Raw genomic sequence first — 18,925 nt, 5'->3', positions numbered from 1 at the left:
CCGCCGCCATTCTGACTATGCCGGCGTACCAAGGTGCATGGGTTTGGCTGTGGTTTTCCTTCATCGTGGGAGCTGTGATGCGATCAATGGGTCCTCCCCCCTCCTTCCCCTGCACTTTGTGTTTGGGAGGATCGGGCGGACGCCCCTTCTCGCATTGGTGCCACGCTCGTCACGCCCTGAGTGTGGCGGCAGGTACATCGTGCGTGTAACGTCCGTGATGGCGTCATGGTGCTGGCACCCAGCGTTAACATCTTGTTTATGCGCCGGTGTGTACTCAGCCCAGGTGCGGTTCCTTCTCCCCCATTGGTCCATCGTGTGGCATTGGCGGCATATATACACATCACCATTCGGAGCTGACTGTTCACATGGGGTTATTTCACCCCTGCTATATCCATCTGCTAGCAGTGCTTTGATGCAACATTGGGGTATGTTTTTCTTTTTGGCGGTTTTGTTTCCAGTTTTACAATTTTTCACAATTTTTCACTTTGACGTTTTGCTTTTTCTCCCCATTGTGGGGTCTTTAAATGTCTTCATACCCACTTACACTTCTTTTTCAACTACTCTGACACAGGCTCCTGAATACATATTTTTTGCCACTATCCACACTCCTGTTATCACTCCCTGTGAAGCTATACTGGGTTCAGTATTAAAAATTGCTGATCTACAACATACTATTGTTATAAACCATACACATTAAATATAATATTTTGTTCCCAGATATTCCTGTCCCATGGATTATACACTATTTTCTGCCATATGGAGTTTTTGTTCAGATTCTGCACTCTTCTTTTTTGCCTGATGTTGTATCCTTATATTATGCCGCATCAGCTCCCGTGGTAGGGTCTTCAGCCGTGACCTACCCTGTGCCGGTTACCATGCGTTACATCTGCTGTTTGGGTTGGTGAGTTTGGTTGGTGAGCCGTCTATAGACGTATAATATCTTATAAAATTCTACTTTATATTATGGTATATTAAATTTATATACATAATAGGATTCTCTGGTGCATCTGCTCCTGACGAGTGGAAAAAATCCACAAAACGCGTTGAGCTACATTTGATGTCACAGCCACATCCTATACGGATTGAGCCTTTTTTACTACTACTATTCTACAACATTGTTCATATACCAGCTAATAGACATATACATACCATGTGGGCACATGTGCCAGCCTCGAGCATAATTCTGTGGCATCTGTATGCCATATTATTTATACAATTATTACTCTGATTATTTGTCACACTGTTTGTATCATTCTACTCATCATGTTTATGCCTTGTGCACACGTTATGTATTTATATGAAATGAATAAATACTTGTTTGTTTTTAGATTGTCATCAATTAAACATTATATATTCAAATCTACCTCCACTATCCAATTGCTTCATTTAAAGTCCCAGTTACCTCTTAGTCTTTATTCAATACTGGGATGGAAGCACCATGTGGTGCTTCATTTAAAGTCGCAACTCCCCCTCTTTCTCATGCCAAGGATGTCCAGGCCAATCTGGGGCAATCAGAAGCACCAGAATCCTCTTGGCCTTCACTCTGTGTAACAGACGAGTACTCTTGCAAAGTACTCTTTCCCCAGTAATATTCTTAATAATGTCATCCAGCGAGGCTCCAAATAGCCTCTCCTCTTGGAAAGGCAAATCTGCCAGCGCTTTTTCTTAGAAGCCTGGTCCGCAGACCAGCATTTAAGCCAAATCAGGTGACACAGCACCAGCACCTATCCAGGGCCACATCACAGACGTACTTCAGGCCATGCACTAACTGCCAGTTCCACGCAGACTGGGGAAACCTGTTCCTTCTCCAACTCGCGGTGCAACAACTTATCCCATTCAGTAAGCGTTTGTGACACCAGGGCCATGGCCAACATTGGCCGCAATGCTGGCACCACCACCGTAAACATGGACCGGGCAACCGCCTCGGCCATTCTGTTGGCAGGGTCCTTGAAAGAGGGGGACCCTTCCACCAGGATCATGGTTACCTTATTTAACCTGGATACCGGGGGGTCAACAATCGGAATTGTCCATTTTTTCAGGAAACTCATACCAAGTACGGTCCCACAGGAGGTATATAAGCGTGTTTTCCATAATTTTGGGTTGATAAAAATGTTCCTTTCTTTGTAGTTCTTATGTCAATGTATTTCATTGCATGTGTACAGTATATGTAGTTAATGTATTTGAATTATTAAAGTTTGCTTATAATTTTCAAATGTGCCTTTAAAGTCCATTTTTCCTTAGCCAAATAATTCTCAAGTGTCCTTGAGAATCAAGCAAATGGTTGTATCCAAGTTCATGGATAAGCAGCCATGCTCCTAGTCGCCACCTGACATGGAGACGCACACACACATGCAGACTCTGAGAGCTAGGTCCAGCTGCCTTAATAATAACTTTGAAAGAAAACCTCAAAATGTGGTTCACAGAATTGGAAGCCTGTCCCACCCAGAGCTCTGGTAGACTCCCAGTAAAATTGGCCGCCGCCGAACCAACTTTACTAATATAAGGTAAAGAACTGTCTTTCCTTACCATGAAGTATTTACTGCTGTTTCCTTAGATTGCAAATCTAAGAATCCGTGGAAGAACATGTATCTCACCAATAACTTTTCCTGCCATTTGAACCTGTACAACAGTGTAGACGTGTGTGTGTGTGTGTGTGTGTGTGTGTGTATATATGTATGTATATAATATATATAGATATATAGATATATAGATATATATATATATATATATATCGTGCATCCACAAAGTATTCGCAACGCTTCACTTTTTACAAATTTTATGTTACAGCCTTATTCCAAAATGGATTCAATTAATTTAAATTTTTAATAAATTTGCAAAGATTTCAGACAAACTTCTTTCACATTTTCATTATGGGGTATTGTTTGAAATCTTTGCAAATGTATTAAAAATAAAAAAATCACATGCACATAAGTATTCACAGCCTTTGCCATGACACTCAAACGCAAGATCAGGTGCATCCCGTTTCCACTGATCATCCTTCAGATGTTTCCACAACTTGATTTGTGTCCACCTGTGGTAAATTCAGTTGATTGGACATGATTTGGAAAGGTACCTACCCGTCTATATAAGGTTCCACAGTTAACAGTGCATGTCAGAGAGCAAGCCAAGCCATGAAGTCCAAGGAACTGTCTGTAGACAGGATTGAATGGAGCCATAGATCTGGGGAAGTGTACAGACAAATGTCTGCAGCATTGAAGGGCCCAAAGTTGCATCTATCATCTGTAAATGGAAGAAGTTTGTGACCACTAGGACTCTAACTAGAGAGGGCCGCCCAGCCAAACTGAGTGATCGGGGGGGGGGGGGGGGGTGGCTTTAATCAGGGAGGTGATCAAGAATCCCGAAGTCATACTGACAGAGCTCCAGCGTTTCTCTGTGGAGAGAGGAGAACCTTCCAGAAGAGCAACCATTTAACCATTTTTGCAGCACTCCACCAATCAGGCCTATATGGTAGAGTGGCCAGACAGAAGCCACCCCTCAGTAAAAAGCAGATGCTGCCCGCCTGGATTTTGCCAAAAGGCACCTGAAGGACTCTCAGACCACAAGAAACAAAATTTTCTGGTTTGCTGAAACAATAATTTAACTGTTTGGCCTGAATGGCAAGCGTCATGTCTGCAGGTCACCAGGCACCGCGCATCCCCTAAGTAATGCCATCCCTATAGTGAAGCGTGGTGGTAGCATCATGCTGTGGGGATGTTTTTCAGCAGCAGGAACTGGGAGACTAGTCAGGATCGGGAATGATGAATGCAACAATGTACAGAGACATCCTTGATAAAAACCTACGCGAGAGCGCACTGGACCTCATACTGGGGTGAAGGTTTATCTTCGAACAGGCCATATCATAAATTATTTGGCTGATCATGGGAGTGGTCATAAATTATCTGGCTGATCATGGGGTGGTCATAAATTATCTGGCTGATCATGGGGTGGTCGTAATGTTTTGGCTGATCATGGGGGGGGGGGGGGTCATAAGGTTTTTGGCTGATCATGGGGGGGGGGTCATAAGGTTTTTGACTGATCATGGGGGGGTCATAATGTTTTATCTGATCATGTTGTGGTCACAATGTTTTGGCTGATAATGGAGTGGTCATAAATTATTTGGCTGATCATGGGGGGTCATAATGTTTTGACTGGTTATGGCGTGGACATTATATTTTGGCTGATCATGGGTTTGTCCGCTTTTGTCACCTCCCACTTTAGTTTTGAACATTTTGCCATTCATTCCTATGGGACCAATTTTTTCCGCAAAGCTCTTGTGAACCATTTGGTGAAACGGTCCACAATGTAATAGCACACCGATTGGGAACAATCAGCACGTTTGGGTATATTAATGTCTATGTAGTGTAAAAGCTGTGGGAGGAGTTGGGGTGGTAAATTTGCCTATAATAAAAATAACTAGAAAAGCTACAATTTCTTTTATCAAAAAGATTTTTTTTTTTTAAATTAAAGAATTTTTCAAAACAACTTTTTTTCAAAAAATTTTTTTTTTTTCTTTCAAATTTCCTAATTACCCCCAGAGCTGTGTGGGATTAGCTAAAATTCTCCTCAGAGCTGTGTGGGATTAGCTAAAATTCTCCTCAGAGCTGTGTGGGAGTAGCTAAAATTCTCATCAGAGCTGTGTGGGAGTAGCTATAATTCTCCTCAGAGCTGTGTGGGAGTAGCTATAATTCTCCTCAGAGCTGTGTGGGAGTAGCTATAATTCTCCTCAGAGCTGTGTGGGAGTAGCTATAATTCTCCTTAGAGCTGTGTTTGAGTAGTTATAATTCTCCTCTGAGCTGTGTGGAAGGAGCTATAATTCTCCTCAGAGCTGTGTGGGAGGAGCTATAATTCTCAGAGCTGTGTGGGAGGAGCTATAATTCTCTTCAGATCTGTGTGGGACTACCTATAATTCCCCTCAGCTGTGTGGGACTAGCTATAATTCTCCTTAGAGCTGTGTGGCAGTAGCTATAATTCTCCTCAGAGCTGTGTGGGAGGAGCTATAATTCTCTTCAGAGCTGTGTGGGACTACCTATTTTTCCCCTCAGAACTGTGTGGGAGGAGCTATAATTCTCCTCATCTGTGTGGGAGGAGCTTTAATTCTCAGAGCTGTGTGGAAGGAGCTATAATTCTCCTCAGAGCTGTGTGGAAAGAGCTAGAATTCTCCTCAGAGCTGTGTGGGAGGAGCTATAATTCTCCTCAGAGCTGTGTGGGACTACCTATAATTCCCCTCAGAGCTATGTGAGAGGAGCTATAATTGTCCTCGGAGCTGTGTGGGACTACCTATTTTTCCCCTCATAACTGTGTGGGAGGAGCTATAATTCTCAGTGCTGTGTGGGAGTATCTATAATTCTCAGGGCTGTGTGGGAGGAGCTATAATTCTCAGAGATGTGTGGGAGGAGCTATAATTCTCAGAGCTTTGTGGGAGGAGCTATAATTCTCAGATGTGTGGGAAGAGCTATAATTCTCAGAGCTTTGTGGGAGGAGCTATAATTCTCAGAGCTGTGTGGGAGGAGCTATAATTCTCCTCAGAGCTGTGTGGAAGGAACTATAATTCTCCTCAGAGCTGTGTGGGACTACCTATAATGCCCCCCATAGCTGTGTGGGAGTATCTATAATTCTCCTCAGAGCTGTGTGGGACTAGCTATAATTCTCCTCAGAGCTGTGTGGGACTAGCTATACTTCTCCTCAGAGCTGTGTGGGACTACCTATAATTCCCCTCAGAGCTGTGAGGGACTAGCTATAATTCTCCTCAGAGCTGTGTGGAAGTAGCTATAATTCTCATCAGAGCTGTGTGGGAGGAGCTATAATTCTCGGAGCTGTGTGGGAGGAGCTATAATTCTCCTCAGAGCTGTGTGGGAGGAGCTATAATTCTCAGAGCTGTGTGGGGGAGCTATAATTCTCAGAGCTGTGTGGGAGGAGCTATAATTCTCAGAGCTGTGGGACTACCTATAATTCCCCTCATCGCTGTGTGGGAGTATCTGTAATTCTCCTCAGAGCTGTGTGGGACTACCTATAATTCTCCTCAGAGCTGTGTGGGAGTAGCTATAATTCTCTTCAGATCTGTGTGGGACTAGCTATAATTCTCCTCAGAGCTGTGTGGGAGGAGCTATAATTCTCCTCAGAACTGTGTGGGAGGAGCTATAATTCTCATCAGAGCTGTGTGGGAGGAGCTATAATTCTCCTCAGAGCTGTGTGGGAGGAGCTATAATTCTCAGAGCTGTGTGGAAGGAGCTATAATTCTCCTCAGAGCTGTGTGGGAGGAGCTATAATTCTCAGAGCTGTGTAGGAGTAGCTATAATTCTCCTCAGAGCTGTGTGGGAGGAGCTATAATTCTCCTCAGAGCTGTGTGGAAGGAACTATAATTCTCCTCAGAGCTGTGTGGGACTACCTATAATGCCCCTCATAGCTGTGTGGGAGTATCTGTAGTTCTCCTCAGAGCTGTGTGGGACTAGCTATAATTCCCCTTCGAGATGTGTGGGAGGAGCTGTAATTCTCCTCAGAGCTGTGTGGGAGGAGCTGTAATTCTCCTCAGAGCTGTGTGGGAGGAGCTATAATTCTCCTCAGAGCTGTGTGGAAGGAGCTATAATTCTCCTCAGAGCTGTGTGGGACTACCTATAGTTCTCCTCAGAGCTGTGTGGGAGTAGCTATAATTCTCTTCAGAGCTGTGTGGGACTACCTATTTCTCCCCTCAGAACTGTGTGGGAGGAGCTGTAATTCTCAGTGATGTGTGGGAGGAGCTATAATTCTCCTCAGAGCTGTGTGGGAGGAGCTATAATTCTCCTAAGAGCTGTGTGGGAGGAGCTATAATTCTCCTCAGAGCTGTGTGGAAGGAGCTATAATTCTCCTCAGAGCTGTGTGGGAGGAGCTATAATTCTCCTCAGAGCTGTGTGGAAGGAACTATAATTCTCCTCAGAGCTGTGTGGGACTACCTATAATGCCCCCCATAGCTGTGTGGGAGTATCTGTAATTCTCCTCAGAGCTGTGTGGGACTAGCTATAATTCTCCTAAGAGCTGTGTGGGAGGAGCTATAATTCTCCTCAGAGCTGTGTGGGAGGAGCTATAATTCTCCTCAGAGCTGTGTGGGAGGAGCTATAATTCTCCTCAGAGCTGTGTGGGAGGAGCTATAATTCTCCTCAGATCTGTGTGGGAGGGGCTATAATTCTCCTCAGAGCTGTGTGGGAGGAGCTATAATTCTCCTCAGAGCTGTGTGGGACTACCTATTTTTACCCTCAGAACTGTGTGGGAGGAGCTATAATTCTCAGTGATGTGTGGGAGGAGCTATAATTCTCCTCAGAGCTGTGTGGGAGGAGCTATAATTCTCCTCAGAGCTGTGTGGGAGGAGCTATAATTCTCGGAGCTGTGTGGGAGGAGCTATAATTCTCAGAGCTGGTTGGACTACCTATAATTCCCCTCAGAGCTGTACGGGACTAGCTATAATTCCCCTCAGAGCTGTGTGGGACTAACTATAATTCTCCTCAGAGCTGTGTGGGGGAGCTGTATTTCCCCTCAGAGCTGTGTGGGGAGCTGTATTTCCCCTCAGAGCTGTGTGGGAGGAGCTATAATTCCCCTCAGAGCTTTTGTCCCCTCCCACTCTAGTTTTGAGCATTTCTCCATTTATTCCTATGGGACAAATCTTGCCGCAAAAATTACGATATTTTGTGAACCATTCGTCGAAACGTTCCACAAAGTAATATCACACCAATCGAGAACAATCCACACATTTTGGTATATATTCGGTATATTTAGTGTAAAAGCTGTGGGAGAAGTTAGGGTGGTAAATTTGGCTATAATAATATATATGTGAGATAAAAATAAGTGCTCTTGCTATGCAAGAACACTTAACTAGAAAATGCATTTCCTGGAGAAAATGCATGGGAATGCTGAATAGCATCAAAACTGCCCCATCATATTCCTCTATTATAAATCAGTACATGGTGTGTCTGTGCTCTCTCCTGGGCTCTGTAATCTGAGATGCTCCAGCCGCCTCCCCCCACAAAACGGACAACAAAAGCCTTCATGCCCTAAATTTAATGACATTTTCTGAAATTTTCTCTAAACATAAACAGCTTTTTCACAAAAACTGTAAAAAAAAATATCAAACTGAAATAGCCAGATAGCTGAATATTTTTTGAACATTTTAAAGTTTGGCGTCTGTAGGTGAAAGTATGAAGGAGCTGAAACTTTTGGTAGTGGAAGAAGATTTTAAGGATTTTAACCATGCTCTCATTGACTTCAATGTTAAAATAAAGTGATAAAAAGCGTCGTGCAACACTGTACCCAAACAACATTTTTATTTTTTTCCCCACAAATAGTTAAATTTTTTTAGTGGAATTTGATCACCAGTGTGTTTATTTTTTGCTAAACAAAAAAAAGACCTAACATTTTGAAGGAAAAAAAAAAAATGTTGTTTGTTATAAAATGTTGTAATAGGTTTTCTCCTTCACTGACGTGCGGCGATAGATGACACTGATGGGCAATGATAGGTGGCACTGATGGGCGCAAATAGATGAAATGATAGGAATAATTTTGATGGTTCAGCGTCACACAACACCTAACAAATATGGCACCACATCCCTGAAAATTTGAAGCATAAATCAAATGTTAACCTGCACCGCCAAAATCCCTAATCTTCCTTCCTGTCTTTTGATTTATAGATGAAATGATAGGTGGCACTGGGTACTAATCGTCACTAATAGGCCAAAATGATTGACACTTATAGGTAGCACTGATTGGCCCTTATAGGTGGCACTGATTGGCACCCCTAATGGGCACAGATTGCCACCCCTGTTGGGCATGAGTTGGCATCCCTGGTGGTCTCTAATGGGCATTCTTAATGGGTCTGCACTGATAATCAATGCACAAGAACCCCTGTCTGGAGAGCAGCTGATCGACTCTCCTCTACTCACATCCTAGTGGTGCGAATAGAGGAAAAGCCGATAAATTGCACTTCTTGGTTATTTTGTGACCAGCTGTGTTTGGGCACAGCTGATCACATGGTAAAGAGCCTACTTCATAGAATCTTTACCAGGATAACAGCACTACCGATTGCCGCGCGTCCTCGTGGCTTATCCTGCTGGACATATGACGACCGGTCAGGATAATAGAGCCACTTTGTGGCTGTCATTCTGCATACGGTGGGCAGGAAGTGGTTAAACATGTAAATGGCATACAAAAACAAGGTGACCATGCACATACACATTTTTTTTGCGTATCAAAGCACATAGTTGTAACACATATCTCAAATCACCAGAAGGGTGCACAACGAGAGAAGAAAAAAACAATGAAGTTCCGTGCAACATGGGCAGCAATGGTAACCAGGGATCAACAGTGTCATAGGTAGAAATGGTGGCTAAAGGACAGCTGAATAAAAAATGGGGGCCCCATATTGGTCAAAATGGTAATCGGTAGGATGAGAACACAATAAAATGGTGTTCCCTAAGGGCCACAGCTTGGACTGCCGGGTGCTAGAGACCACCAAAATAGCAGTTAGAAGTTGTCTTTAACAGATAAAGGATCCCCATTAGCTCAAAAATGCAAAATAGATAAAGGAAAACAAGCAACTAAGGCATTCCCCTGAAAAAGGGGAGGGGGGGGTGGGGGAGGTTAGACACATTCCTTACAATGTTAAAGCAGCAACACCACGCTAATTGGCATGTACCACTAAGAAAACGATGATTAAGGCAATAACATTTATGAGTAAACGGGTGACTGCTCTAAGGCTTGTTTAGTAACTTAAATGAAGGTTTTTCTAATGCCAGTAGGGCAACATTGAGGCTTGACTAGACAGGGTCTGAATCGGTAGTATAGTCCCGACAGGCCACCCAAATATTACGTAAACACTTTCCTGATCCATTACTGGCAACTAGAGACCTGTGCCTGCTTTCAGTATATTGATATCAACCGGTTCCCGACCGGATATAGTGCATCACAATGGCTCTCCTGGGTGAAACCCCGTATGGGTACGTCCTTCCCTTTTTTAAAGCCGCCAGAGTGCGCAAGCTGCACCGCAGGGGACCCAATGTGTGCGGCTGGTGGGCGCAACCGCCATTGACCACGTGTGAACGAGCGCCAGCACGGCAATTTGTGTGTAAACACACAAATCCCTGATCTGTCAGGGGAGAGGAGACACATTGTTCTTACTAAATAGGAACAACGACATGTCTCCTCCCCCAGTCAGTCCTATCCCCATACAGTTAGAACACACTGAGGAAGCATACATTTAACCCATTGATCGCCCCCTAGTGTTAACCCCTTTCCTACCAGTGGCATTTACACAGTAATCGGTGTATAGCACTGATCGCTTTATAAATGTCAGTTGTCCCAAAAATGTGTCAAGTGTCCGATCTGTATGTCGCAGTAGCGCTAAAAATCACAGATCACCGCCATTACTAGTAAAAATAATAAAAATGCCACAAATCTTTTCCATCGTTTTCTAGACGCTATACACTTATTGCGATTTTTTATTTTTATTTTTTTTTTTACCAAAAATATGTAGAAGAATTATATATTAGCCTAAACTGTTGAAGAATTTATTTTTTTTTATTAAATTTTTGGGATATTATAGAATAAAGACGCCATTTTTTTTTAATGTTTATATTGTTTATAGCACAAAAAATAAAAATAACAGAGGTGATCGGATACAAAGAAAGCTCTGTTTGTGGGGAAAAAAGGACGCACATTTAGTTTGGGCACAGCATTGCATGACCGCGCAATTGTCAGTTAAAGCTAGGGATGCCCCAAAATTTCAGCCGGCAGAACATATCGGCAGAAAATGGCCCTTTCGGCAAAAAGCCGAAAGAGAATTTTCGCCGATACTGGCGCCTAAAATGGGACGGGGCCTGCATGGCTTGGAGCCGCCCATCACGGGGATGTCAATCCGTCTTTACTCTCTCCTCCTCTCTTCCCTCCCTCCTCACCTATGCTGCAGGCGGCCTGTGGGGTCTTGCTGTAAAGTCCCCTTCTCCCCAGCGGTGGCTGCATATGGCTCCTCAGCCATCGTCTGTGCAGGAGCTCAGTTACGCTGTTTACTGTGAAAGTGAAAGTAAGGGAGAGATGTCTAGCAGTGTGTGCTGTGCTCTCTGCCTCCCCCTACAGTGCAGTACCCAGCATGGAGATTGAAAGTACAGAGCTGCAGCTGCCAATTTTTAAAGACTGTCTATATATATATATATATATATATATATATATATGTGTTTGTATGCCTCTGTGTGTGTTATATGTGTGCATGTTTGTGTGTATGTTTTTATATATATATATATATATATATATATATATATATAATGTGTGTGTGTGTGTGTGCGCACGTGTGTTATATGTGGATGTTTATATGCACTGGTGAGGCACAGGCCGGCTACATGACGGGCACTGGTAGGCTGCTGGGCACAGTGAGGCTGCATTGATCTCCTGTACCATGTTCGCAGTCTCTGACCATCTCCTGTACCATGTCCGCAGTCTCTGACCATCTCCTGTCGCATGTCTGCAGTTTCTGACCATTTCCTGTCGCATGTTTGCAGTCTCTGACCATTTCCTGTCGCATGTCTGCAGTCTCTGACCATTTCCTGTCGCATGTCTGCAGTCTCTGACCATTTCCTGTCGCATGTCTGCAGTCTCTGACCATTTCCTGTCGCATGTCTGCAGTCTCTGACCATTTCCTGTCGCATGTCTGCAGTCTCTGACCATCTCCTGTCGCATGTCTGCAGTCTCTGACCATCTCCTGTCGCATGTCTGCAGTCTCTGACCATCTCCTGTAGCATGTCTGCAGTTTCTGACCATCTCCCGTCGCATGTCTGCAGTTTCTGACCATCTCCTGTTGCATGTCTGCAGTCTCTGACCATCTCCTGTAGCATGTCTGCAGTCTCTGACCATCTCCCGCAGCATTTCTGCAGTCTCTGACCATCTCCAAAAGCATGTCCCCAGTTTCTGACCACCTCCCACAGCATTTCTGCAGTCTCTGACCATCTCCCGTACCATGCCTGCAGTCTCTGACCATCTCCTGTACCATGCCTGCAGTCTCTGACCATCTCCTGTACCATGCCTGCAGTCTCTGACCATCTCCCGCAGCATTTCTGCAGTCTCTGACCATCTCCAAAAGCATGTCTCCAGTCTCTGACCATCTCCTGTACCATGCCTGCAGTCTCTGACCATCTCCCGCACCATGCCTGCAGTCTCTGACTATCTCCCCCACCATGCCTGCAGTCTCTGACCATCTCCCGCACCATGCCTGCAGTCTCTGACCATCTCCTGTACCATGCCTTCAGTCTCTGACCATCTCCCGCAGCATTTCTGCAGTCTCTGACCATCTCCAAAAGCATGTCCCCAGTTTCTGACCACCTCCCACAGCATTTCTGCAGTCTCTGACCATCTCCTGTAGCATGTCCCCAGTCTGACCATCTCCTGTAGCATGTCCCCAGTTTCTGACCATCTCCTGTACAAAAATATATTTAAAAAAAAGTCAATTTCGTCATTAGGGCTGTTTTGGTATCGTTTTCAGTTTTTGGGATCAAGGAAGATTTATTTTTGGTATCGATTCTGGTACCAAAAAACCCATTCGGTGCATCCCTAGTTAAAGCAAGGCAGTGCCAAATTGTAAATTTTTTTTTTTTTTTTTTTAAAGTAAAAAAAAAACGCAGAAAAGCACCTCTAAGGGCAAGGGTTAATATTCAGTATAATAAAAAATTTATAATAAAATATCCAACATTTACATCTAGGTAAGCACTGGTATGCTCGTGGGAAATTGAATTCTCCTTGGATTGTTTCCAGCTTCTAAAGCGTGTCCTGAGCGATCATGGAGTCCAGGCAGCCTCAAGGAGCCAGAGAGGAAGCCGGCTAACCTCTTGGATGGCTGGAGGGGATCATGAAAATCATGCTTCTGGGCGTGTGAGGTCAGCGTCAATCTCCCACGAGCATACCAGTCCTTACCTAGATGTAAGTGTTGGATATTGTTATACTGCATGTTAAACATTGCACTTGGAGGCGCTTTTCTGTGTTTTTTTTTCTATGTTGATATCCTGAGTTGGCTTCACTCTTGAGAAAAGCTGGCCCTTATTGCTTGTTACCCAAGACTCCATCCTACATCATCATCATCCCCATCACCATCTTCAAATTGTTGGACATGTTAACTTATTTTATATCCATTTTCTATCCGTTAAGCCTGAATGCTAGTATCTGTTCTTTGTCTAAAATTGTAAAAAATGCTTTGGTTAGGGGGTAATTCTTCCGGGGCTGAAGTGGTTAATGTAATTGTAAAGTTCCGTTGTTATACTTACCTGCTCTGTTGCAGTGGATTTTCAGAGCAGCACATATCCTCCTCTTCTCTGGTTCCTCTTTTGTGATCCTTGCCCCTCCCTCCCGTTCATCGGCCTCACAGCATGCAGCTTGCTATGGGGGGCACCCAAGGTGAGTCGCAGCTCCCTGTATCCATAAAGATGTGAAGCCCCAGCCCAGTCTCGCCCCCTCTCTCTCTCCCCTAATTGGCTAGCTGACTTTGACTGCAGCGGGAGCCAATGGTGCATCCAATCAGGAAGGAGAATCTCGGATGGCTAAGAAATTTTGGGCATTGCTGGACAGAGAGGGACCTCAGGTAAGTGTTAGAGAGGCTGAGCGGGGCTACTATGCACAGAAAGCTTTTTATCTTTAATGCCTTTACAACCCCTTTAAGCGCTTGAATGCTGTGCTGCAAAGCACAGCATTTATAATGACTAAGCGGGACAGTAGGTACATGGAGGAGGAAGTGAAATGGAGACAAAGGGATATTCACGTCCAAATGTTTCCCCAATCTGGGCTTTAAAGTCCGTCCAGAAAGCTTGAATTGTGGGACACTCTCGCCATATATGCAGGAGTGTGCCACGCTGGCCACAGTCACACCAACAAAGATCAGAGGCAGAGGGGTAGACATGCGCCTAAACAGCAGGAGCCCGACACCATCATGTCAATGCTATTTAATTATTTTCTTGGGTCTTGGAATCTATTGCGCTAGAGTGGGTCAAGTGATGTAGATGAGTTAGTCCACAGATAATTCAAGCCCCAAATCACGCGTTTTCTTTTTAAAATTAATAAAAGTAAAAAAAAAATCTTCAGCTGTTCAAGATACTGGTTTGCCCCCCCAAAAAATGACATGCTAAATGTGGCATGTCAGGGGGGGTCACCTTCCCTTTAAAGCAGAAGTTCAATTTTTGGGTGGAACTCCGCTATAAAGTATTACTAAACCCAGTAATATGACAATAGTTCATCCGTGCCCACAGCTTATAAATCTTAATTTTACATTAAAATACTGCCACTATATACCTTTTTGGATGATCTGTATATCACAATTAGTGTTTTTCCAGTGCCGAGAGTTCGGGAAGGGGGAGATTTCCACTGCAGCCTGTATACATGCCTACATGTGTGATGCAAATATCATGTGACCTTGCTATCTCTGAGAACAACTGTTCTCTCCAGCATAAAAAACACAGCTGAGCATATGCAGGTCAGCTACTCTGCCTGTGTTAGCTGGCCTTCCCCAGATACAGGGCAGGTGGGGGAGGATCTATGCATACAGGATAAAACAGCCATTTTACACAATGCAGAGGATTAACCCCTTATGTTCCACAGTGAATATAACAAGCATGCTATACTGCATATACAGACTGGATTTTACTGTTGTGGGTTTAGTAACACTTTAACTGTTGGAGTCCTAAGTTGTGAGAGCCACCAACAGTATGGTTCTGTCTTCTTTAACAAGTTTACTTAAGGTTGACAGTTTCATTGCTCAACTGCACCTTTTTGTTCTCATTTGTGTAGAATTATTAGGAGATTGCAGCACCATCCATTAGCCATATGACAGCTGAGATGTTAGGATCTATGATTTCTGCTGGGGTTAATCCGTTCACTGGAGAACTAGAGCTACACGATTAATTATCAAGAATTGTTTGCAATTTTTTCCCTTTGCGATCTTGATTAAGGGTTTTGATCTTCCCAACTTTGTTATGCAGAGAATCTTCTCTCTGCTGTCAGCTGTCAAAAGTCAAAGTCCGGGCAGTCTGCCAAGTATTAAAATATTCTATCAGACCCTAGAGAATAAAGTGGTGGTTGTTGCAATATTTTATGTCACACTGTATTTGCGCAGCGGTCTTTCAAATGCAATTTTTTTTGGAAAAAATTACTTTAATGAATTAAAAAAAAAAAACGAACCAGTAAAGTTAGGCCATTTTTTTTTTTTGTATAATGTGAAAGATTTTATGCCGCGAGAATCGGGATCTTTATTCCAAGCAAAAAAATTGCGCTTCTCATTTTGGCCAGAATCGTGCAGCTCTATGGAGAACCTATAAGCTAACAAGACAGAAGAAACCAACAGATTATTCCGCTTGCGAGCAACTGGTATAGCACTAAATTAATGGTTTCGCCTTTTCATTTTATTTAATAGCAGTTAAGTAATATGCAAAATATTATAACAGAACAAATACCTAATGTGTTTGATGAATTCTATTATCGTTCAATAAATTTACTTGTGCTTTTTGTGTTTATTAAAAACATCAATTGTACATTTCTCTGGCTTAAGATAGTTTTTTTTTTCTTTGATTCTTTTCAGATACATCGTCAGGGGCAGCTGCTACTTCAAGTTATGCAAATTCCACTTGGGGTTCAGGAGCCCCCTCCAGCAGTGGCCCTACCACAAACCCTCCCCACGCCTGGGACAAAGTGATTGTAGACGGGTCGGATATGGAAGAATGGCCGTGCATAGCCGGTGTGGACACAGAGTCCCCTTCTGACAACGCCACAGACAACAGTGCCTCGAACCAAGCCTCGGAGAAGGGATCCCTACAAGGAAGCGCCACTAACCACAAAGGAAGGGGGGGCCAGAGCCAACATCAGCAGCCTGGCAATGAATGTATCCAGGGGGTATGGAAAGCTGACCCCAAGGCTAAGCCCATCCCGTCTTCCAACCCTGCTATAGAGGGAGCTAATAGACTGGGAAACTGGAGGAGCATGGGTGGTTCTGAGAGAACAGGACCTGCTTCTGGTTTCAATAACTTTAACCCAAATACAAATCCAGCTGCCTGGCCGGCCCTGGTTCAGGAGGGCAGCAGGAAAGCAAACCAAGAGTCAGAAGGCAGCTTCTCCAGTGCACAGCTTGGCTCTACAGGTCTAACCTCTCGGGAGCAGCAGTCAAAGATGGAAAATGCGGGTTCTGGTTTTTCAGTCTCGAGTAGGGAGCCGGCCACAACCCACCACACTGATGGACCAAAAAATGGAAACACTAACTCTACAAACTCAAATTCTTCAAACCCCCTTGAGAACAAGGGAACAGCCTTTGGGGTAGGGTCAGGGGATACTTGCCGAGGTTCAGATCTCTCTGCTCAAAGCACTGGAGATAGAAAAATTGGAGTGATGGCTTCTTGGGGGCAAACTAGGGGGCAGTCTGTCCCAGGAGATTCCAACTGTGGGCTCAGCAATTCTGGAAATAATGGACGAGAGAGGGAGGATGCAAGGAAGTTGTCTTCATCTCATAGGCCCAATGGGTCCAGGGGAGAATCTTGGGAAAGTAAAAGTAGTGGAAATGGTTCTTGGGGATATGGCCCACAAACTGATCCCAGTGAGTTGAAATGGGGTGAAGGAAACAAGTTGATGGCTGGAGGGGTGTCTCAGGGAGAATGGAAGCAGCCGTCTGGGCATGAGGACTTAAAAGTTGGAGAATGGGGTGGGTCAAGCCAAGGAAATTCTAGCACTGGAGCATGGGACAATCAGAAGGGCCATTCACTATCGGAAAACCAGGGCAGCGCATCATCAGCGTCTTGCTGGGGCCGGGCCCCCAGCTCTGCAGGAAGTGAGGCAGGGGGGCAAAGCACTGGAAGTAATCCTAAGGCTGGGGGCAGTGGAGACAGTCTGAACTCTAGCAGTCGACGTTCACATAGGTCTACTCTTCCAGACAGCCAAGCTGTTTTGCAGTCCTTGCTTAATCGAACAGACTTAGATCCCCGAGTACTCTCCAACTCGGGCTGGGGGCAAACCCAGATAAAGCAGGATGCAGCATGGGAGACTGAAGAAGTGAAAACTCGACCTGAAGGCAAAGCAGACCGTGGGACTGAAGGATGGGAAAACACCTCACAAGCAAAGAGCTCAGGGGGCTGGGGGGATACCCCCAGCCAAAGCAATCAAAACAAGTCTGGTTGGGGAGAATCTGCCCCTGTTCCATCTGGTCAAGAATGGAAGGACACTAAAGCAACTGGCTGGAATGACTATAAAAATAGCGCAACTGGTTGGGGAGGGGCAGGGGGTGGAGGTAACGGGGGTGGGGTTGGTGGACGACAGGATGAAAAGGCAGGTCCTGGATGGAACAATGATAATGGTGCAAATTCTGAGCAAGGATGGGGTTCTCGGCAGCCTGCACCTGCAAGTGGATGGTCTGCTGGAAAAAATGGATGGGGGGGAAGCAACAGTGAGGACATAGAGCCTCCCAAAGGCCCTGGGGGCTGGGATGGCTCAGGAAACAAAGCTTCCTCTGGCTGGGGGGATGTAGGACAGAATGATGTTGGCTCTTGGAGTAATGGGGCTAGCTCAAACTCAGCAACTCGAACTAGTTGGGAAGAGAATAAAAGGTCCCAAGGTGGAGGTAGTTGGGGGGACACAACTAGGGCTCCAGTTTCTTGGAATAAGCAGCAAGAAGCTACACAGGCTGCTCCATCTACTGGCTCCTGGGATTCACAAGCTCTTCCACCTCCTGGAAATGGTAGGCAGCCACCCACCCCTGGTTGGAAGGGTGGCCCTACACCAACAGTGTCCAAGGAAGAAGAACCAAGTGGCTGGGAGGAACCATCAACATCTATCAGCCGTAAAATGGACATTGACGATGGTACTGCGGCTTGGGGGGATCCTAATAGTTATAATTACAAGAATGTTAGCTTGTGGGACAAAAATGCCCAAGGAACCCCTTCACAGGTGCCACGGGAGCAAGGAATGCCTGCATCTATAGCCAGCAAAGGAGCACCTTCAGGTATGGCAGTTTAACTTTGTTTATGTGGTTATACGTTTTGAGATAATTTCTGAATTTCAGCTTTAGAGAATATTTATCTGTATTGCATACAGCTGCTGGAAAAGTGAAAATCACTGTAGTAGTCAGAACTACTACAGTGATAACAAATGTGATAAAAGAAATACGCACTTGGAACACCACTATATGTGTAGCTGGTACCACTAAATCCTGATATATTGTAAATGTCTACATTACTAAATATCCACGTGACCTGTATGTGTATACATTAACCACTTAAGGACCAACCTCGCTTGGAGATTTAGGTGTTTACATGTTTAACCACTTAAAGACCAGGCCTCTTTTTCAGACTCTGTGTTTACATGTATTTTTTTTTTATTATTAATCTTTATAAAATTTTTCACAATATACAGACAACATTTTAACACAGCGTTACCAACAATCCAATGCATGTTCCTTCCATTCAAGAGTCTGAGTTTTAAGGTTTGAGGAAGGGGGGAGACATGTATATGTATCCATGCACCAAAAATAAATAACAAGATAAAAACAATATCTAGACAATACCATAACCCCCATTATCTCTCCTCAACTATTTTTTCACTTCCTTCATTTTTCCTATTAAATTAACCCCCCCCCCCCTCCTTCCCTCCTTCCCTCCCTTTCTATCCCTTCATCCCCCCCTCCCCTCCCCTCCAGTGTATATATTTGTGCTTTTACCCTACAGTGTGTTTCTCTACTTTTCTGTTCATCTTTCCCTTTATAACCAATTTCTTAAAGTAATTTCAATACCTTTAACCCTCTCTACCCTACTCCCTCCCATCTCCCCCCCCCCCCCCCCTTATCCTCTTCCTTTTGTTATTATGGTTTAAACTGGGGTATGCATCTCCTCTATCCAATCTCGCCAATTTCTATTAAACTCTTTTAAGTTATTTCGTTTTGCATATACTGCCCTCTCCTTACATA

At 44.4% G+C, this 18,925-nt stretch overlaps 1 protein-coding gene across 13 annotated transcripts in view; it reads left to right on the top strand.

The window, feature by feature from the left end:
* TNRC6B (trinucleotide repeat containing adaptor 6B) overlaps positions 1–18,925 on the top strand; it is a 1,034,757-nt gene that overhangs the window by 458,584 nt on the left and 557,248 nt on the right. For 12 of the 13 annotated variants that reach the window (XM_077452437.1, XM_077452434.1, XM_077452436.1 and 9 more), the window contains one exon: positions 15,563–17,965. The exons of the other annotated variant lie outside the window; for it this stretch is intronic. In XM_077452437.1, the coding sequence (XP_077308563.1) occupies positions 15,563–17,965 (2,403 nt within the window). The remainder of the gene's footprint in view (positions 1–15,562; positions 17,966–18,925) is intronic. 13 annotated transcript variants of the gene reach the window in all.

The sequence above is a fragment of the Lithobates pipiens genome, unplaced genomic scaffold (assembly GCF_037356315.1).
Source record: "Lithobates pipiens isolate NorthernLeopardFrog02 unplaced genomic scaffold, aLitPip1_a1.2 Scaffold_23, whole genome shotgun sequence".
Taxonomy (NCBI): domain Eukaryota; kingdom Metazoa; phylum Chordata; class Amphibia; order Anura; family Ranidae; genus Lithobates; species Lithobates pipiens.
Note: the sequence above shows the minus strand (reverse complement) of the source record. Positions and strands in the feature narration are given on the sequence as shown.